Source organism: Perna viridis, chromosome 12, assembly GCF_037379345.1.
Source record: "Perna viridis isolate PV_CMFRI_1.1 ecotype Kerala chromosome 12, ASM3737934v1, whole genome shotgun sequence".
NCBI lineage: Eukaryota > Metazoa > Mollusca > Bivalvia > Mytilida > Mytilidae > Perna > Perna viridis.
The window spans coordinates 13,587,743-13,606,835 of record NC_142456.1 but is presented as its reverse complement, the minus strand read 5'-3'; the positions used below and the strand labels follow the sequence as shown (position 1 = coordinate 13,606,835).

At 33.2% G+C, this 19,093-nt stretch overlaps 2 protein-coding genes and 1 non-coding gene across 3 annotated transcripts; 1 reads left to right on the top strand and 2 right to left on the bottom strand.

The window, feature by feature from the left end:
- Positions 1-1,427: 1,427 nt before the first annotated feature.
- On the bottom strand, positions 1,428-13,190 carry LOC148601282 (prohibitin-2-like). Its single transcript, XM_088555127.1, has 7 exons — positions 12,993-13,190; positions 9,699-9,860; positions 7,958-8,082; positions 6,743-6,928; positions 5,612-5,719; positions 4,021-4,098; positions 1,428-1,773 (listed from the first exon to the last, which is right to left on the bottom strand). The coding sequence occupies exons 1-7, from the start codon at positions 13,120-13,122 to the stop codon at positions 1,666-1,668; spliced, it is 897 nt and encodes a 298-aa protein (XP_088411253.1). The 5' UTR covers positions 13,123-13,190; the 3' UTR covers positions 1,428-1,665.
- LOC148601283 (small nucleolar RNA U85) lies at positions 5,006-5,289 on the bottom strand. Its single transcript, XR_015917536.1, has one exon. It is a non-coding gene; the product is annotated as a small nucleolar RNA U85 (small nucleolar RNA).
- Positions 13,191-13,237: 47 nt separating the features above from the next.
- LOC148601281 (large ribosomal subunit protein uL29m-like) lies at positions 13,238-18,197 on the top strand. Its single transcript, XM_088555128.1, has 5 exons — positions 13,238-13,408; positions 14,408-14,508; positions 15,001-15,061; positions 16,927-17,023; positions 17,769-18,197. Exons 1-5 carry the CDS (start codon positions 13,278-13,280, stop codon positions 18,180-18,182), a joined length of 804 nt encoding a protein of 267 aa, XP_088411254.1. The 5' UTR covers positions 13,238-13,277; the 3' UTR covers positions 18,183-18,197.
- The last annotated feature ends 896 nt before the right edge of the window (positions 18,198-19,093 follow it).

The window sequence follows — 19,093 nt, the reverse complement described above, 5'->3', positions numbered from 1 at the left end:
CGGTCATAATCTAGCTAAAAGACAATGACAATGTGGAGAAATAGTTTGTTTGATTAAAGATTAATTGACAGTTCGTTCATCTTAGAAGAGTCAGATGATGCAGGAAAGAGAGGTCAAACTTACAACTGAATGATGGATGGAAAGTGAGTTATCTCCCTTTGATGATTGCATTTCATATAATTTGTACCTCAAATTACTGACACTTGCAAAAGAAATGAATGCATTTCTCCATTTTAATTAACTTTCTGAGCAAGATTTCATGGAAAGGCTTATGTGCCTTTTACCACCAGGATTCACCAATTGCCTAAATGTTCTCCATGGAGGAAAATTGTACGGCACAATTGAACAATTTATTGTTTTGGGGTTTTGTTAGAATTATGATATTCATTTCATTAAATGCATTCTTCCATAACTTTTTAAGTTTTCTACTTGTTACTTTCATATTCTAACATTAATGACTATTTCTCTGGCCATAAAAAATAGGTTGCCAGAAATTGTTGCCAATTTTCAGAAAGTCATTATAATGAAACCAGCATATACATTAAAGTGCAAAAACACATTGCTGTATGTGCATAAATCTGAGAAGTTGACATGGCTCCCAAAATGTTTTTAATAAGAAGTTTATTATTGACAGAAACCCCATTTTTATTCTTTTCTCGTGTCTACTTAATTCATGGATACCAATTTTCTTGGGTTAGGGTAGAAACATAAGTTCATGGATTCTTGATTTCATGGTTTTAAGATTTTCAGTATACACTTCAATGGAAATCTTCTTTTCGTTGGGAGCCAAATTTGATGGTTCAACCTACCCACCAAAACCACAAAAGCTGGTACCCCATGTGCAATAATACTTTCACAGTCTTAGTGGATGAACAAAAACAAATAAAATAGAAAATATGGTTGTTTTATTGTTTTACCCATTTAGGAAAACTTTGGGGTAAATTTGGAAAACTATTCATGCAATTATGAGGAATTTTCTGATTTTCAGTCTTATGTCATGCCAATTAAGAGGAATTTCAGAGAGATAATAAATATTAACTATGCAGTAAACAGGTAGGTATACAATGAAGTGGAACCACTGTTTTATATTTGCTTAAAGCAAACAGACAATAACAGTTTTTTTGTAATTTATAGCAATCTAGGCAAGAGGTGATTCATGCATGTCAAAAACCCACATCTGCTTTATTTCATAACAGACCCATATAACTAGTCTTTCTTTTTCACTGTTTATGAAAATGCCACTGTGCAGGAGTTTATCTTAATTTGGTTTATTTAAGTGGGAGATGAATGCAAAATACAGATCTGTATGCAGAAATGATTATAGTTGCATAAAATAATTGATGTATATAATTACATTTTCAAAACAAAAAAAAAGCAAACAGGTGATCATTTAAATATCCAGTTGGCCTTTAATGAAGTACAATGAGTTAAAGTTGTATAATATTTTAATCAAGATACATGTACATGTATACACTAACAAACAATTTTCTCAATACATCACATAATTTCTCATTACCATGTTCATAGTAGTAAAAATTTTCCTGTTCCTGCTCAACAAAGTAGGTTCCATGAATTGCAAGATCTTCAGTGAAAGATAGATAACCTTTAATATCGGGATCTTAAACATTTATTTAGGAACTACACGATACTTCCATATAAAAATCACTATTTTTTCTTGGAATATTGGTCCACAATAGAATCAAAGTCTTTGTCAGATAAATTCAACATCAAGTTGTTAGCTGTTAGGTAAATACGATTCTGTGATTGTGCAATCTGTAAAAAAAGACAAAGACATGTAGTAGTAGTATCAAAAACAAGATATGAGGATATGTAACAAGAGGCTCACTGGAGCCTGAATCGCTCACCTGGTTAAATTTTGCCTTTCAAGGGCAATAAATTAAACAAGAAGTTGTCCAACAATTTTGACTCAAGAAAACTTTGATAGGACTTATCATAATGATCAATTCAGTAAATGAAAGTCTAAATCTATCAGTTTTCAGGACATTGGCTGAAAACTAAAAAAACCTGTCATTTTCCCCTGTCAAGGGCAATAACTCTTATAAGAAGGCGTCTGACAAATTTAATGCCTGAAGACTTTTGTAGTCCTAAAAATTAGGATCATTTCAGCTACTGAAAGAATTTGACTAAACCTAACGGTGTTGGAGATATATGCAAAAAACTACTGTCTGATCCCTATGTTCTATTTTTAATAACAGTGGCCATGTTTTTCGATGGATCAAATAATCCCACTCCAATTCTATGCAAGATACCCCAAGGAACACTTATACTGAGTTTTGTTTCAATTGGTAAAATATTGTCAGAGGAGAAGATTTTTGAAAGAAATAACATTAAAAATAGCAAAAAAAAATGTCGAAAAAGGGCAATAACTCCAATGTGGCAGTACAGATTAAAATGAAATTTTGACCACAGATAGATTTCATCATGCTGAACACTTTTACCCGGTCAGAAATGGGGTTAACCTAACAGTTTTGGAGATATATTCAAAAAACTATAGTCTAACCCCTATGTTCTATTTTTAGTAATGGCAGCCATGTTTTTCGACAGATCAAAAATCCCCACATCAGTTCTATGCAGGATACCCCAAGAAGCATTCACACCAAGTTTGGTTCCAATTGGTCAAGTAGTTTCAGAGGAGAAGTTTTGAAAAATTGTTGACGACGACAGATGCCAAGTGATGGCAACAGCTCATATGGCCTTCGGCAAGGTGAGCTAAAAAGTGGCATCATAGTTCTTTGCGAAAACTTGAATCTGTAAAGTGGATATTAGATCTATGACCTTAGCTTTCACCTGTAGAAGAATGAGAGTGTTCCAAAATGTTTTTCAGAAGACAGACCACAGGATTATCATCTAAAATATATAAAAAAAATAAGGGGTCATACATGAATTGAAATAAAAATTCAGCAAGTTTTTCAAGAAAATTGAAGGAAGCACTTCAAAGTTATAGTTCAAACATCATGAAAATGCTTGTTTCCGGGCCCTCATTTTTACACAATCCATATCACAATCCCCAGATTAAACCAAGCATTCCTTCTGTGGCATGGTACCTTGTGATACAATTTTAAATATCCATTCACTTATAGTAGTTTTTGTCCTGTTATAAGGAAAATGGTTGTTTTTGACCCCTAATTCAAATATAGTTCAAGTCACAACCTCCAAAACACTAGACAATTTATCATTTTTTTTCTATAATTAGAGGTGCATATCTTCAATATGTGAAAAAACACCAAAACATGTTTGAATAATATTTGTTTAAGTAGCCCTCCAGATAAGGATCATGCAAAATGTGATTAAAGGGTAAAAAGCCTTCATATATTTATTTTTTTTATATTTTGTTTGAAATGTCATAGTGAACAGAAATAAACATGTGGTTTTTCATATAACCCATGCTCTTAGGATAAAAATTATATAGAATGCACTGTAGATTTCAAAATTAAGGGAGATAACTCTGTAAATGGGTCTCAAATACAATAGAATCTACTGTATTTTCAATGTTGATTATCTCCTAAGAGCAGGCAGATTTGAATGAATAATTACACATTATATATAGACCCATAAAACAACTTAATTACAAAAATAAAAATATACAGCCTTTTTTGGGGTGTACTACATTTTTCAGATTTTGCATGATTCTTACAAAGACAGCTACTTAACACTTTTTGAGTTACAGATTACACAATGCAGGTACTGGCCACAACATAAAGGGATAAAAAAAGTTCAACATCATAAAATGTAGAAAAAAACAACTAAATTTCTCCATAATAGGAAGTGCACATTTTCAATATAACAGATAGACAAAGAACTGCTTTCATCATTGGTGAAAAACAACCAAATTTCTCCATAATAGGAAGTGCACATTTTCAATATAACAGATAGACAAAGAACTGCTCTCATCATTGGTGATGTTCGTGTAAAAATAACTAACAAATCTATTCTTCAATTACACATGGAAATTTGGTGTTATTTCAATAAAATATTCAATTAAAACCAGTCAAAACTTACTGTTCTAGCAATGCTCTGTGATGCTCTGATTTTCCTCAATTTGAGATATCCAGGGTTCAAAGAGATAGCCTCACCAATGTATGACCGTTAAAGACAATACATAAACAAAAATGCTATCATGCAATCACATGGTCAAATAATGCACACTCCATGCCAATTCTTATCAAGTTATGCATTCACACATAAAACCAATTTCCACTGCTGAAATAATGAGCAGTATTGAATTCGCTTCTAGATACATGTACCTTTCTCAAAATGTGAATTTAATAGTTCCCATTAAAATGCTGTGAGAATTGATGATTTTGACAAAAAATATTTGTTTGTTTGTTGGGGTTTAACGTCCGAGCAGCAATATTTCAGCTATATTCAGATGAGACAAAAAATGGATCCTTAAAAGAAATCCAATGTGAATTTAACTTTTTAACATGTGTGAATGGAAAGCAAATGCGCATTGATGTGAATTCAAAATATGTGTGAATATTATTCAGTTTTCAATGCACACTGACTCAATGCAATTTGGATATTTTAAAATATACTTTGAATGCAAATTATGCATGAATACAGCATTAGAAAGCTTTAACCAGCGAGACCAAATTTTTGTGAATTATTAATATTTTTGTAAAGTCATGGCAATGGATTTAAGGTTTTAGACTTTAGAGAATCATTTTTTTTGAAAACAGAAATATGAAGTTCCATGGGGAGTAAAAATTCAAATGTACTGCCAAAACTAATTCATAATCTTCAAAATTAGTCCCACAAAAGTTTTTTATTTTTTTAAAAATAGTCAAACTAGAAGTCATAGCATGCACTTGTGATACTTTATTAACAGTGATTTTATTTGATCAATGATGTGCAGAGTCTTGCAAGTGTATAAGTAAAAACAAAACAATCCATCTTTAAAAGCAAACTTACACTGGAATTTTTTTCTTCCCCATTTCATTGCTAAGTACAAAACATGGTTTATACAAGTATTTATAAACCTATATGGCATCAGATTACTAAAGATATGTCTCACTGACCAATGATTGGCTATAAATTTCCCAACCAAAAAACTCCCCTTGACCCCAGACCCATAAATATTTATGCACTAGCAATCACAGCAGACTACAGCTTAAGTCAGCCATATTGATTGACAGTGTCCCCTGTATATGTCTGGCCTTACAGCAAACATGCACACTAGGACATGCCTACCAAGATTACAGACAATAGTATGACTCTGGTTTAAAATCACAATCACTGGTCTCAAGACTGCAGTTATCATCATATGCCAAATCATAAACACTACGATAAACAGTTCTTCAAAGTACTGAAAAAATAGGAGTTTAGAGTATTGAAGACAAATGGGTGGCCTTGGCCTGAAATTTTGATCCCAGTGGGGATGTTGTCCCTTTGATATATACACATACCTATTCTCGTTATATACAGCATGTCCACTTAAATTCTTAATTTGTAAAATTATTCCCATTGTAGTATTTTTTTTATTTATTACAGATAGCCCTTTTAATAGGGCTTGAAAGTTGTACATTGGTATATTTCTGGAAATTTAGTTTTTCAAAAATGACCATATATTCTTAATTTTGATAAAGGATATAAGTCTAGCAGCTTCAGCTTCTCCAGAGGCTTGTACTACTTTCTGTTGTCTTTCCTGTTTGGCTTTCTCTACTAAAAATTGAGCTCTCTGAGCTTCTTGTTGGGCTACCTGTTATATAAAGAAAAGATATTGAACAGCAGAGTTGAAAATGTTCACAGCAAATCACAACTACAATGTATATTTGCAAACACTCTAAATCCAAAATGGGATCTTGTAATTAATGTCTTTGGAAAGGATTACTGCATGACATTTAGGATAGTCATAAATTACGTCATCTTTGCCATGAAATTGTTTTTGCACCTGCTAATACATCATGACATGTTTAATGTGAAAATGCAGCATTGCCAAAATGAAAAAAAAACATGTTAAAATGTACTTTGATACCAAATAACTCCATGGCAAATAAACCTAGTGACTGAGTGAGCATACTCACAATACCCCACACACAAATATTTCATTTTCGCAAAAAAATTCATTCCCTATACCCAAATAAAAAGTTGCCCTCTTAAAAAAAGTTCTGTGAAATCAATCGCATCCCAATTTTAACTAACCATTCACCGAAGTTTGAAAGAAGATGGTCAAAATGATGGAGCACTATCCAGGCAACAAGCCTAAATCATTATTTTTTTTTTAATAAGCCCCCTCCAAAAAAAGTTGCTCCCTATGATTTCTGTAAAACTCAATCCCATCCTAACTGTATTGATACTAATCATTCACTTTGAATGAAATCCATAAAATATAGAGGCACTATCCAGGCAACAAGCCTAAATCATTGATTTTTCACTAAGTTCCTCTCCAAAAAAATGTGGTCCTCCTAAATCAATTTCCATGAAAATCAATCCCAACAAAGACTTTGTTGCTACTAAGCTTTCATGAACTTTTGAAGGAAATAGGTAGAAAAATTAAGGCACTGTCCAGGTGACAAGAGTTGATAGGAAGGCAAAATGTTCTATTTTTTCAACAGTTTTTGACCGGTTTGTTTCGAAGACACATTCAGACTAAACAGTGCTTGTCAAAAAATGGCACAATAAATTATAGATGGTAGGGTTAGTGGAAACACCGGTATTTTTTTAAGGACTTAACTAATTCAACAATGGGAACAGCAGTAGTGACCTTAGTTCTTTATATTACCTGTTTTGATTCTACGGCTGCTGTGTATTCTTTGCCAAAACTTAACTCTGTGATTGACACATCATCAAGAATCATGTAGAAGTCCTGAGCTCTCTCCATCAGCTCTCGTCGGATCAACAAACTGACTTGTTGACGCTGTGTGATTAATTGTGATGCATTGAATTTAGCTACAACTGATTTTAAGACCTGAAAAGAATAAAAAAATACATCAACAATATTGCTCACAGTGCAAGTGCACTTAAATTTGATTCATTTGTGTGGTTTAATAAAATTACTGGAAGGGTCTTATATATTTTTTAAACCTACAAATAATAATGTTTATCAATTCAGCCTTTGACCTACAGCTCAATAAGATATTTATACAAATGTGAAGTGAAGTGACTAAATTATGGCATAACATTTGTGCTCATTTCAAAAGTAGATGTTTCAGTACTTAATTACCATGACTTATTGGAAAGAGTAATCAAGGGAATCAAGATTCTAGCGATAATCAAAAGGTAATCCAGGGACAAAGACCAGACATGAAAAACAGACATACACAACAAAGAACATAAAGTAACTAAAATCATATATACAAAGTAACAAAAGCAAATAAGCAACTCGGACTCAATTGGAAAATTGGATTACATTTCATTTAAACAAGCACTTCTGGCAGCACTCTCACAGGTTCTGGAACTCGCAAGTTTACTATACCAAAACATTTAAAATTATGTATGCATGTTTATTCATCAGCCCTAATTACTTTTTAGATAGTGTGTACAAGTTTACTATACAAAACAATTAAAACTGTGTATGCTGTAAATATTCAGGTAAGTGTGTACTATCAGTCATCACTCAACAATATGATGCACATGACTGAAATTCATTTTCCATCATTTTTCTATAAATAAACCTACAATGGCTTTTAAATACTGTTTCTGAAAAAATAATGTAACTATCCTTTAGGACAAGCTCCATGCAGCTGCAGACATTTATTTCCTTTTCTTACCACTGCACACAGGTTTTCAAAATTATCTGACATTATTCAAATCAAATGGGTTTTTTTTAACAATTGGGTAACATGGCATAAAATCATTCACTTTTTCCAAGACTTTGCAAGATTCTTGCATTTTTTGAAAGGTCTATCTATAGTATCTATAAGGAATTTCATATGCAAATGCTGTTCACACCTTGTCTTTGGGATTGTGGCCAAATTTTGGGAATACTGTACAATACCTCATTACATATGGAAGGCAGAACACGTTCGTCATAATCCAATCCTAATTGTCTGTAAATCTCTGGTAACATTTTCTGGTCAGGTCTGTATAGAACTCTCAAAGATATATTTACCATCTGAAGATCTTTTGAAAGAAGAATTAACAGTATAAGATAAATAAAACAGAAACAAGTGAGCAGGAATACTGAAGCATCAAATGGCAGTAATCATGAACTTATATTCTTTTAGTATATAGATAGCAGTGAATAATTGAATGTTCCCTGTCTAATAAATTTGAATAATTACATTTGAAGTAAATTCTGTAATTTCACTCAGACCAGCATAACTCTTGATACATTAACTTCATTTGACAATACTGATGTTCCATGATGATTTAGAATATCAATCCTCTTGTATTCTCTTGATCACAAAATTTAAAATTTATTTGAAAATAACAAGAAGTAACTGAGAAAATATATATAGTACTGGTTATCTTGAATAAATGAAATATAATCATTCCTGTCAAGAATGCTTGGATATTGAACTTGTGCATAGATCAAGTTCCACACACTTATTTAATTGTTGTGTTCTTCAGCACTTGTGATCATATCTTTCCAATTAAGTGTAAGTGTTGGTAAGAATCAAGTAAATTGGGAAAAATCAGAAACATGCATGTCAAAGCCCCACTGATATGACACTCTAGTATTACTCTAGGATGCTTTCTCTATTAGAAAAGTCTATTATTTGATATCTGCTTCACTGGATTTGCTCAGAATTTTTTCAATAGAATGTTAGAAAAATGAGGGTTTTTTAAAGAGTTATCTGCCCTTGAAATGTTCATTTTTAGTGCATTTCAATGAAATAACTCAATTTACTAACATTCTATGAAAATTCCTCTCCAATTTATCTGATTCTAATGGTGCAAATAGTCAAACTCAACTATCAAAATGATGGTTTATGCCATACCATGTTTCACCCACTGCCTGATTCTTAATTATTTTATTGTAAATTACTTAAATTTCTGTTTTTATTTCTTCTTGAAAATACAAATTTAATTTTATCAGCAGAAATCAATGATGGGCACTTACACTTATACAGTCCAATACAGTTTCAATGGCATTATTTTGAATACTCAGATTAGAAGGGGCCATTTAATAAGCACTAAATCCTGATCTTTAAGTAAGGAAATAAGTGCACACAAATTTTGTTTAACCTAGCAGTAAATGGACAATGAATGCACTCCATTAGCTTAAGAAAGAAATATATGTGAGACTTTAAAATGACTGCTCTTTCTTCTACCCTGTCTTCCTAGACTTGTTTGTTTGTAAATGCAAGGATGTATATTGTATCTAAGTCCATATACCAGGGCTTTAACTTAAAATTTTCACTTGGTACCCTACAGTTTTAAATTTTAATAGCCAATATGCAGTGTTCTATGATTTTTCAGAAATCGAGGTTTTCCCAGGAAAATTCCATATAAAATCAACTTTCCCACAGTCAGTGACTGCTTTCCTAACGAAACAAATCCTTACAGCATATGAAGTTTTCAACTTGCCACAGGAAAGTGTAATTAAGTACCTAACTTTCCATGACCCAAATTTCACTTGGCCCCAGGTTACGGGAAATAGGAATCCTAGAACACTGAATATGTATAGTTCTTCATTATCACAGGAGTACATTTAGCCCACACAAATTTTGGGGGCCATAGGCAAGTGGGCCCCAGCTAAGTTCAAAGCCTGAATCTTTAGGTATGGTGAATACCTTTACTTCCTGTTGGTGATGTTAATTTCTTGGGCTTTGCTCTGATGTCAAATATAATTGGGTATTGAAACCATGGAACTCTGAAATGTAAACCCTCAGGGTAAATGTTCTTCTGTACACCTCCAATTCTACTGAATATTATAGACCTGTGACCACCATCAACTGAAATGACAGAGTAAGTATAGTAAAGTGCATTTTTGTAAGTAAAAAAGAAATTCAAGCTGGTTGTACATGCAAAAGTACACCTGAACATCTATTACCTTTAAATATTGTTGCTCCACATTAGTACATTTATGTGATAGAACCTCACATTTTGTTTTAAGAAGGTAGACCTAGGGTAAGGGACATAACTCTTGAAGTCATTGATAGGTTTGTAACATATTAATTTCACCAAAGCCTATTAAGCTCTCACTTGAAACAGAATGAAATCAGTCCAATTTACTTTGATGCCTACATGAGATTGATGTAAAATGCTGATTACAAACATTCCAATGATTTGTAAGAGTTGTGTCCCTTACCATAGGCCTACCTCCTTAATTCTGTAGCTATTTAATTTGTCTTGTACCATTGTTACAACCATATGACTCCAAAGGAGTAAAATGATGGAGATGAACAAAATTGATAAATCTTATATATACAGTGGATTCATGGTAATTGCATACCCTATTTGTCCGGGAAAAAAATATGCAATTAACAAAAATTATCATTTTAGGGAAAATATCCAATATTTTCAACGTTCATGTGGGACGTATCTATTTCTCATACTACTCAGTGTATAGACAAAGGAAAGAGAAAATATTGTAGAAAAAACAAATTCCATAAGAAATCTGAGGGAATTCACAAATAATGCATTGTTGTTTTACCCATTCACATTTGTAGGTACATTTTTGAGTAAATTTGAAAGGTCTTTCAGCAAAAAAAAAGAATTTTCTAATTTTTTTGGTTTCCATATGTTGAACAAAAAGGAGGATTTCTTTCAATATGGACAATATGGGAAATGGTTGTGTGTTTTTTTTTATAGTTAATATATGATTAACAGGAATATGCAATTAACATGTTGGCCAATAAGTTGAATCCACTTGAACCCTTTGGGGATTTGGTGCCAGATATTTATTTGTTTTGACCATCAGCACATTCCACTTATCTATGTTTTTTTGGTTGATTTTGGTAAAAATTAGGCAATTCAACTTATACTCCACATCAACTTATAGTCTGGAAAATATAGTAGTTCGCATTGAAATTTAAACACCATATTTATTTAGCAGTTTTTGGCAATACATGGGTTGTGTCCTTATTGTATGACTTATTGTGTACCTAGATTCCCAACCACACATAGGAAGAATTGGGATTGATTTAACATATGCAGGGATCGACACTTACAGTAGTCTGATAGTCCTGTGCCACCCTAATTTTGGAGTCAACTACTTGAAAAATTTTCATGATTGTCCTATGGACCAACTAAATTTTGCCTTACTTTCATACAATGGGAACATAACTTTTTGTAGGTTTAAACTGGTCTGGAGCTGGCATGTCAGTTAACTCCTAGTAGTCCTTAGTTTGTACATTTGTGTTATTTATATTCAGTTTCTTGATTTCTATTGTAACAAGAGACTCAGACCTCTGATCTGATTTTAGGTGCGTTTAATTGTGTAATATTTTTTCCACAGTTGCCAGACAAAGGGTAAGGGTAGTGATCAGGCCTAACTACTTTAACCCCACCACATTATTTGTGCCTGTCCCTTGTCCCAAGTCAGTAATTTCTGGCCTCTGTATATCTTGTTCCATTCTGGCAGTGGCTGCTTGTCCATGCATTCATGGACTGGGAGCCTCTACATGCTAATCATCCACGTATCAAGTTTAAGACAATAACACACCAAATCATGACAGAAACAGTTCATTTACGTTAGTAATGTGGAAATTGTGATAAATTCTTTTTATATAAATATATGCAAATGATACAATACAATATAAATTGTAACTGATGTAACTTAAATTGTCTTTGTTTGTTTGTTTGTTCGGGTTTAACGCCCGAGCAGCAATATTTCAGCTATATTCAGGCGATGAACATGAAGTGGATGATAAAATGAACATGAACAATGGGGTCGAGAAATTTTGATTGCCACTGGAAATAGGGGGAGGTGGGCAGGGTCAGGCAATTTAGCCTCCTGTGGCGGAGCCCTATGGTTCCTACTCCGTAAGAATACCACAGTAGGTTTTTTTTTAACTTGTGAGGAACGTGGCATCTTTCCCAACACTATGCACTACTATGGTTTGCGGTCAGGTTTTCTGTATTATAGCCTGACAACCCCAGCATGTGACACGCCAGGGGTACCCCATTCCACCACCTGGGGCACACAATCCAGTTGCTCTGTGGGCAAAGCGCCCTAGCCCCCGGCACTATAATGAGCACTATTTGGTCACCTTTTACGACAAGCTTAGCGCTGCTGCAGGCCTATTCTTTTGACACCCGGACCTGCACGGAGCAACTTAAATTGTAACTGATGTAAAATTGCCTGAATATAGCTGAATATAAACTCCAACAAACAAAAACAAAAGTAACTGATGTAACAAATAACAATTAAAATTCATACAGAATTAATACAAAATACACATGTAACAAATTTGAAAGACTACTTTAAACAAAGTTTGCACATCGAGAAAGACTGTTTTGGCACATGATTAAGTCAGGCACATTTTAAATCATAATGCTGCCATTCCAGATGGCAGATGTGAAACATGTCCATTCACACTGGTCCTTTTTTATAGAAACTGAAATTTAGGAACATTCCATGCGTTTTTTAACACATGGGAAAATTATATTTTCGGGTTCCATCCATGAATGCATGCACGAGAAGCTACTGCCTTTCGTCTTTACCTTTGGTTAATTTTTCATTTTTTTTTTTGGTTTCTCGAGTATTATAGAGGCAACTCTGTCACTATACCTGTGTATAATGTTTTGGTGCCAGGGATGAGTATGAGGGTTTCTTTGTTGTTCACTGAAGACTAATGGGTGGCATTGGGCTGATATTTTCATCCCCAGGGGGCTTGTTGTCTGTTCGATATATACACTATACCTATTCTCGTTATTTGTGTATGTGGGTCGAGTATATGTATGTGCATTATGACTCTGGTATACTGTACTTTTTATGGACCATATTTTTTAAGATTTTATATTTTTCAAAATGTTGGATTTTCTTTATGATATGGGCTAGAGATCGTTTTTAAATACAATTACTTTTACGTAATGCTGAAACGCAAAGGTCACGTTTCATCATGATGCAACTGAAAACTAACCCGTGTAAAAGGAATTTGCAATGCCATAAATGGCACCACCAGCGGCTAGAAGACCCAATCCAAGTCCACCAATTCTGCCACCGCCTCCCTTCATTCGTCCAAGGGCTTCTCCCATCTTTTTAGGGTCCATGATTAAATGTTTTCGTACCGGTCCTGACTTTCAGAACATGTGGGCAAGCTCTCGCTTTGTATATATCACGAGAGCACTTGAAAGAAACTAGAATCTTGACGGCTGTTTTCAAGCGTCGATTTGACTTCGAAGAAAAAAAATAGGCTAAAACGAAAATGTCACTTTGCAGTGTACGACGATTTTCCTGGACTTCTAAGCGATTATGCCGACAATTTTCAGCATTATACAACCAGGCCAAACATAATAAACTGAGTCAGTCTCACAAAATCGACGATTCATGTTCAAAGTACGCAGTTAACTCATGTATAATTGAAACTAATGAAAGGATATTGGGTATTGACTATTGCCGTATTGGCAAGCTCCACGCAACAGTAGTACAAAATGTACTTACCGCTGCAGTTGAGTCTTTCAAAATTTTCAGACATTACTGTATCCTATTCAAATTTATTTTTGTTTAAATTATCATTTGTTAATTTCACAACATCACATAAATTCATTCACTTTTTTTTCTGACTTTTAAGAGTAAAAGGCAGGCTGTAATCCTTTTTCAAGGCTTTTGGGATTCGTTGCTGGAGATATGTTTTGTTTTGACCTCTCGGTGGTGGTCGAAACAAAGAATATCTACAGTGCCGAATCCCAAAAGGGATTAGGCAGGCTGTAGCGCTTTAGTCATCTCTGAACATACGGTATCAAGTCTGTTGGTCCTTGTAATTAGCTCCTTTTGCTAATGGTCCATTTTTCTTTGGAGAGTGTTTACTTTCCTGTATGTTTCCAACCACCTAATAGTGGTTATAGTATTAATTCATGAATTTGCATATTACAGGGTTTTTCTCAGGATTTTGAAAGCTTAAATCACTTTTGCGTTCGAAAATGAGGATCATTTTAATGGTTTTTTTCCCCAAGTAGTTTTTTGCATCTGACAAGATATTTCAGTCACCTGAGTGATCTTTTGGACACTTTCTTTTAATTTTGAATAGTTGTCAATTATGATGACCTTAACCTCTATATTTGACATCCATCATTATAATTGACATGGCTACATTTTGTATTCATACTTGAAAGGCAAAAAAGCAGTATCCAAAAGATCACACAGGTGTTATATAGTAGTTAAGTAGCTTACAATGGTATTATGTAGGGCAGATTTTTAACAAAAGATCTATTTAAATTGCTCACTAACCTACCTATTTTTTTTTATTGATATTTGAACTGATCAGCTTCAAATAGCTGTAAGTGTGTATCATCATTGTGTTTATTGATTTAACAGCTGATTTTTTAAAATTTGTAGATGCTCTGTCACTAGGTCCTTTCAAACATCAAAAGCTTGCCAGGATTTGATGGATTTCTTTGCAACTAAGGAAGAAATGATTGAAAGTGATGTGAAAACAGGTTGAGTACAATGTGCAACTGTAGCTATAGTTCTTTGAGTTTGAGCTCCAGTTGTACATACAATATACATTATATGAAAATTTGATAATTATTAAGTGTATTGTAACTTTTACTCTTAATGGAATTGGTTCAAACTTTGACACTTCAAAATCATTGAATATAACATGAAAATATAAATGAGATTTTAGGAATTTTCATCGAATGTTCTCAAATTCAAGTGTATAATACTTTCTTTCCATCTATCCATCCACACACTGGGCATAAAATCAAAAATGCTTTGATGGATCAAACAATCTGTATTTGAGAAAGCTACAAATGATTAAAGTTAAAAAAAAAAGGGGGGCACATTAGTGTAGCTATTTATCTTTTACCCAAGTCTGTATTAAATTACATTTAGACTTGAGGGCATTATACATTTAGACTTAATTGTTGCTGTTCTTTTCATTTAAATTCCTGAACTTTTGTTCTTGACTGCTGTTTTGTTTTTCACAGGAAGACCATGGAATATGGGAGAACTTAGATTAAAAAGTAATGAAGATCTTCATAAATTATGGTATGGTGTATTGTGCTGAAAATTTATATCCCCACTCAATGAGTGAGTGGTACCATATATTGAAATCACCTTGTCCATCTGTCATACCAATCGTCAAAATTTTTTGTCACATTCAGTCTTCATTGCTAACTATTTGGAAAATGTAAACTTTTTAAATATAATTGGCTTGTAACTCCACATTTTCAGATTTTCACAAGCCCAAAACAAATGTTACTGGCCAGGGCCATCAAACTTATGGTTAATTTTGAACACTGCTCCCACTGTAGTTGATACTGTGCATTGTGATTTTCTTATAGGAGTGTGGGTATACAGTACCTAGCATCACAATGTGAGCAACTTCGTGTTTATACTGTTATGATTTAGGGCAGAAAAAACTTTTCAAATAAAACTAAAGAAATTTCAAACATTTAGGTACATTGTATGAATGTAATCTATTAAAATATTTCCATGATCAAAGAAATATTGAAAGAAAAAAATACAAGTTTTAAATTGTGCTTGCAACAAGTCACAAAAGTCCCCACATGTTCCCCAAATGGTCCCAGAACCCAAAATTTAGAAATCTGCATAATCTTAAGCTAAAATACCAAGTTACATAAAATCTTGATGAATTTAACACTTTTTTTCAAATAGGGTATTTTATTTTGGGTGGAGGCCATTTTGGAATTGCAGCCATCTTAGTTATTTCAAAATATGCATAAAACCATGCTTAGATAGTTCTATCTATATGATGAGTTTAATAAAGATGTCTCCACTAGTTTTTCCTTAATTTAAGAAAAAACATCACAAAAATCACCCAAAGTTTTGTTGGGTTTTTTTTTGTTACCATGGGAACACAGAAAAAATCTATTCACTTTTTTTTGCATATTATTGGAGAGCTCATTTAACTTCACCACCACACCAATTTTCAAATTCCTGGCCAACTTGGTTTCTGAGATATCAAAATGTCCTATTTTATGACCTATATGCCTTTTCTGCCGAAGCACCTTCCTTTCAAAATTTTTTTGTGGTGTGGACATTTATAGGGTAAGTCCGAACTTCTGAGAAATTTTCAATCCAATCCCTCCAATAGTTTCTGAGAAAATGCGCTGACAAGTTCTTTGGTTAAAAAAAATGTACAAAAAAAATAAGTCCCGGATACTTTATGTTCAGGGACTTGAATAATAATTAATACATGTTAATTTAAGGAGGTAGACCTAGGGTAAAGGACATAAGTTTTGAAATCAGTGATATGTTTGTATCATAGTCAATTTCACTGAAGAATATCAACCTTTCATTTGAAATCAGTCTAGGTTATTGGATGCTTACATGAGATTGATGTAAAATGCTGAATACAAACGTTCCAATGATTAATAGTATGAGTTGTGTCTTTTATCCTGGGTCTACCTCCTTAAGGGAAAAATTTAATTGAAGTACAGGATTAGATATTTTTATAACCTTTGCATTGGCTTGCAAACAAAGTTGCAAATGGTGTAATGTTTTGGTAGGTCCATCTGTCTGTATTCACTATATGGAAATCTTTTTGGGGGAGAGTAGATGGAATATTAGAATCACCTTGTCCATCCATCTACGTTTGGTCATTACATCCTGCTGTCCAAATTTCATCAATTATTTTGACTGCCAATATATGGATTGATATTTAATTTGGCATGCGGCTTTGTACAGATGAGGCATACATTGTAGGCAATTTTAATAGCTGTAGGAGTGGGGATATACGGCACCTAGCATGACAATGTGTGCAACTTCATGTTTATATGGTAATTGTATGAATTAAGACAGAATTAAACTGATTATAGGTGTAAACTTCATATTATCATGTACTGTCTGATATTACCATATTAATTTGTATTGCATCATTTATTTTTCAGGTATATTTTGCTGAAGGAAAGAAATATGTTATTCACTATGAAGGAGATGTACAAGAGTGAAGGAATGGCTTTTCCCAATCCTGAAAGAGTATGGAAGGTACAGTAAATACATATCCTTGATAATCTTAAATCAACCTGTCTGTCTGTAGTAGCTGAAGCTTGTCTGTTATGATGTTGAAGAAATTAAATAACTTTAGTTGATATTTTACAATATTCAACTTTCACTCATCACAAAAACTCTAAGTATCCATAGTCTGTATTTACAAAAAAATGTGACTTTACCAATATAGCATGAGGATAAAAAATATTTGATATTTAAGCATCACATTACCAGAAAATTTTGCAGGATGGTTTTTATTTAAACTTATATTAAATGACACAGTTTTATTGAGAGGAAATTAATATCATTTCAGTGATGTCACTTAAAAACATAAACATCTGGTGATACAGCACAGTTTCTAGTTATACATGTACATTTACTACAAACACTCTTGTAACAGGTTTCTGAATATTTATCATTTTTCTGTAGACCAACTTATTTTCATGACCCATTTATTTTTTTGCTGATTTCGTAAGCAAGAAAAAAATATTGAAAATACACTTTTACAAAAAAGTGCCTTACTGTGAATGAGATGGTAGACGTAATGTCAGACTCAAAACAAAAACCAGCATATTTGAATTGATGGCATAAAGTGTGAAAATAAGTTAGTTTACAGTTAGTTAAATATTGGGTGTATATTTTTATTGTATTGTTTTTTTTTCCTTGATGTTCTTCAATTTTTGTCTCCTGATTTGCAGTTACAGCTTAGTTCAATTCGATTTTCATTTCTTTTCCTGTGCAGGTTGAGGAGTCAATGAGAAATGTAATGGAGGTCATTAAAGAAAGAGAGAAGGCAATTAACCTTCTAGAGACAGGCGAAACCGGGGAACCAAAGGTCAGAAAGGTCATGAACTACCTAGGCATGACTGTTGAAGAAGAAGAAAAGGAACATTTAGTCCCGTCTTGTCTGAATGAACAATATAAATTGACACATCCTAAATATGAAAAGTGGATGGAAAAATATCTTCGACTTTACAATGAGAAAAAGTTGGAAAAGGCTGAAAAGGATGAGGAAGAGAAAACAAAATATTTGAATAAGTTAAAAGAGAAGTTTCCTCATTTAACTGAGGAGGACTTAGATTTTGCCTGGGAACAAGAACAGGAAGAAATGAAAAAGATGGGAAGCTATACTGAAACAGCTAAACAGTCATATTAAAATTATTTGTTTGAATGAATTTCTTTTTCTTTCCTTCCTTTTCTTTTTTTTTTATTTTTACCTGCATCCCCAAACTGTCAGTCTGTTCATCACACTTAGGGGTACCTACTTTAAGTAATCTGTAACTCAAAAAGTATTAAGCTAATAGCATTTACACTTTAAACAAAATCTTAGGATGTACCAGGTACAGATACAGATGGTTGTCATAACAGACTGAATATTGATACCTTTATAAAACTTTAATAAAAGGACTCACATCAAGTTGGGGCTGAGATAGAATTAATCAGATTATATAATTTTGTTCACTTATGATGATGGGTCAAAGGAGCTTGCTGTGTAGTGTAAGTCCTTTTTGCTATTTTTGGTTACAGGATAGATAGTACTCTTTTGTTGTAGTTGCATTGATTTTATTCTATTTGCGTTGTTATCTTATGGTCATTTTACCTATGTTTTTGTTTTGTTATTCTGTAACTATCCAAAGATTTGGTAGCTCACCTGGCTGAAAGGCCACGTGAACTATTGCCATCACTGTGTGTCCATTGTCCGTCGTCTTTGTCCGTAAACTTTTTCAAACATCTTCTCCTCTGAAACTACTCAATAGATTTTAACCAAACTTTGCATGAATGTTCCTTAGGGTATTTTTAACTATTGTTGTGTGGGAATTTTTAATTTGGCAAAAAATATGGCCGCCATTACTAAAAATAGATCATAGGGGTCAAATTGTAGGATTATGCAAATAAGTCAAAAACAGTTGACAAATGAATGAGTTATGGGTCCTGAAATGGATTTTTTCCCCAAATTTTACATTTCCAACTTTGAAAATCTTAAGAACATGTTTAACAATCTCTGATCTTTGGAAAAATATTGCAACCATTACAAAAAATAGACCATAGGGGTCAAATTGAATTCCA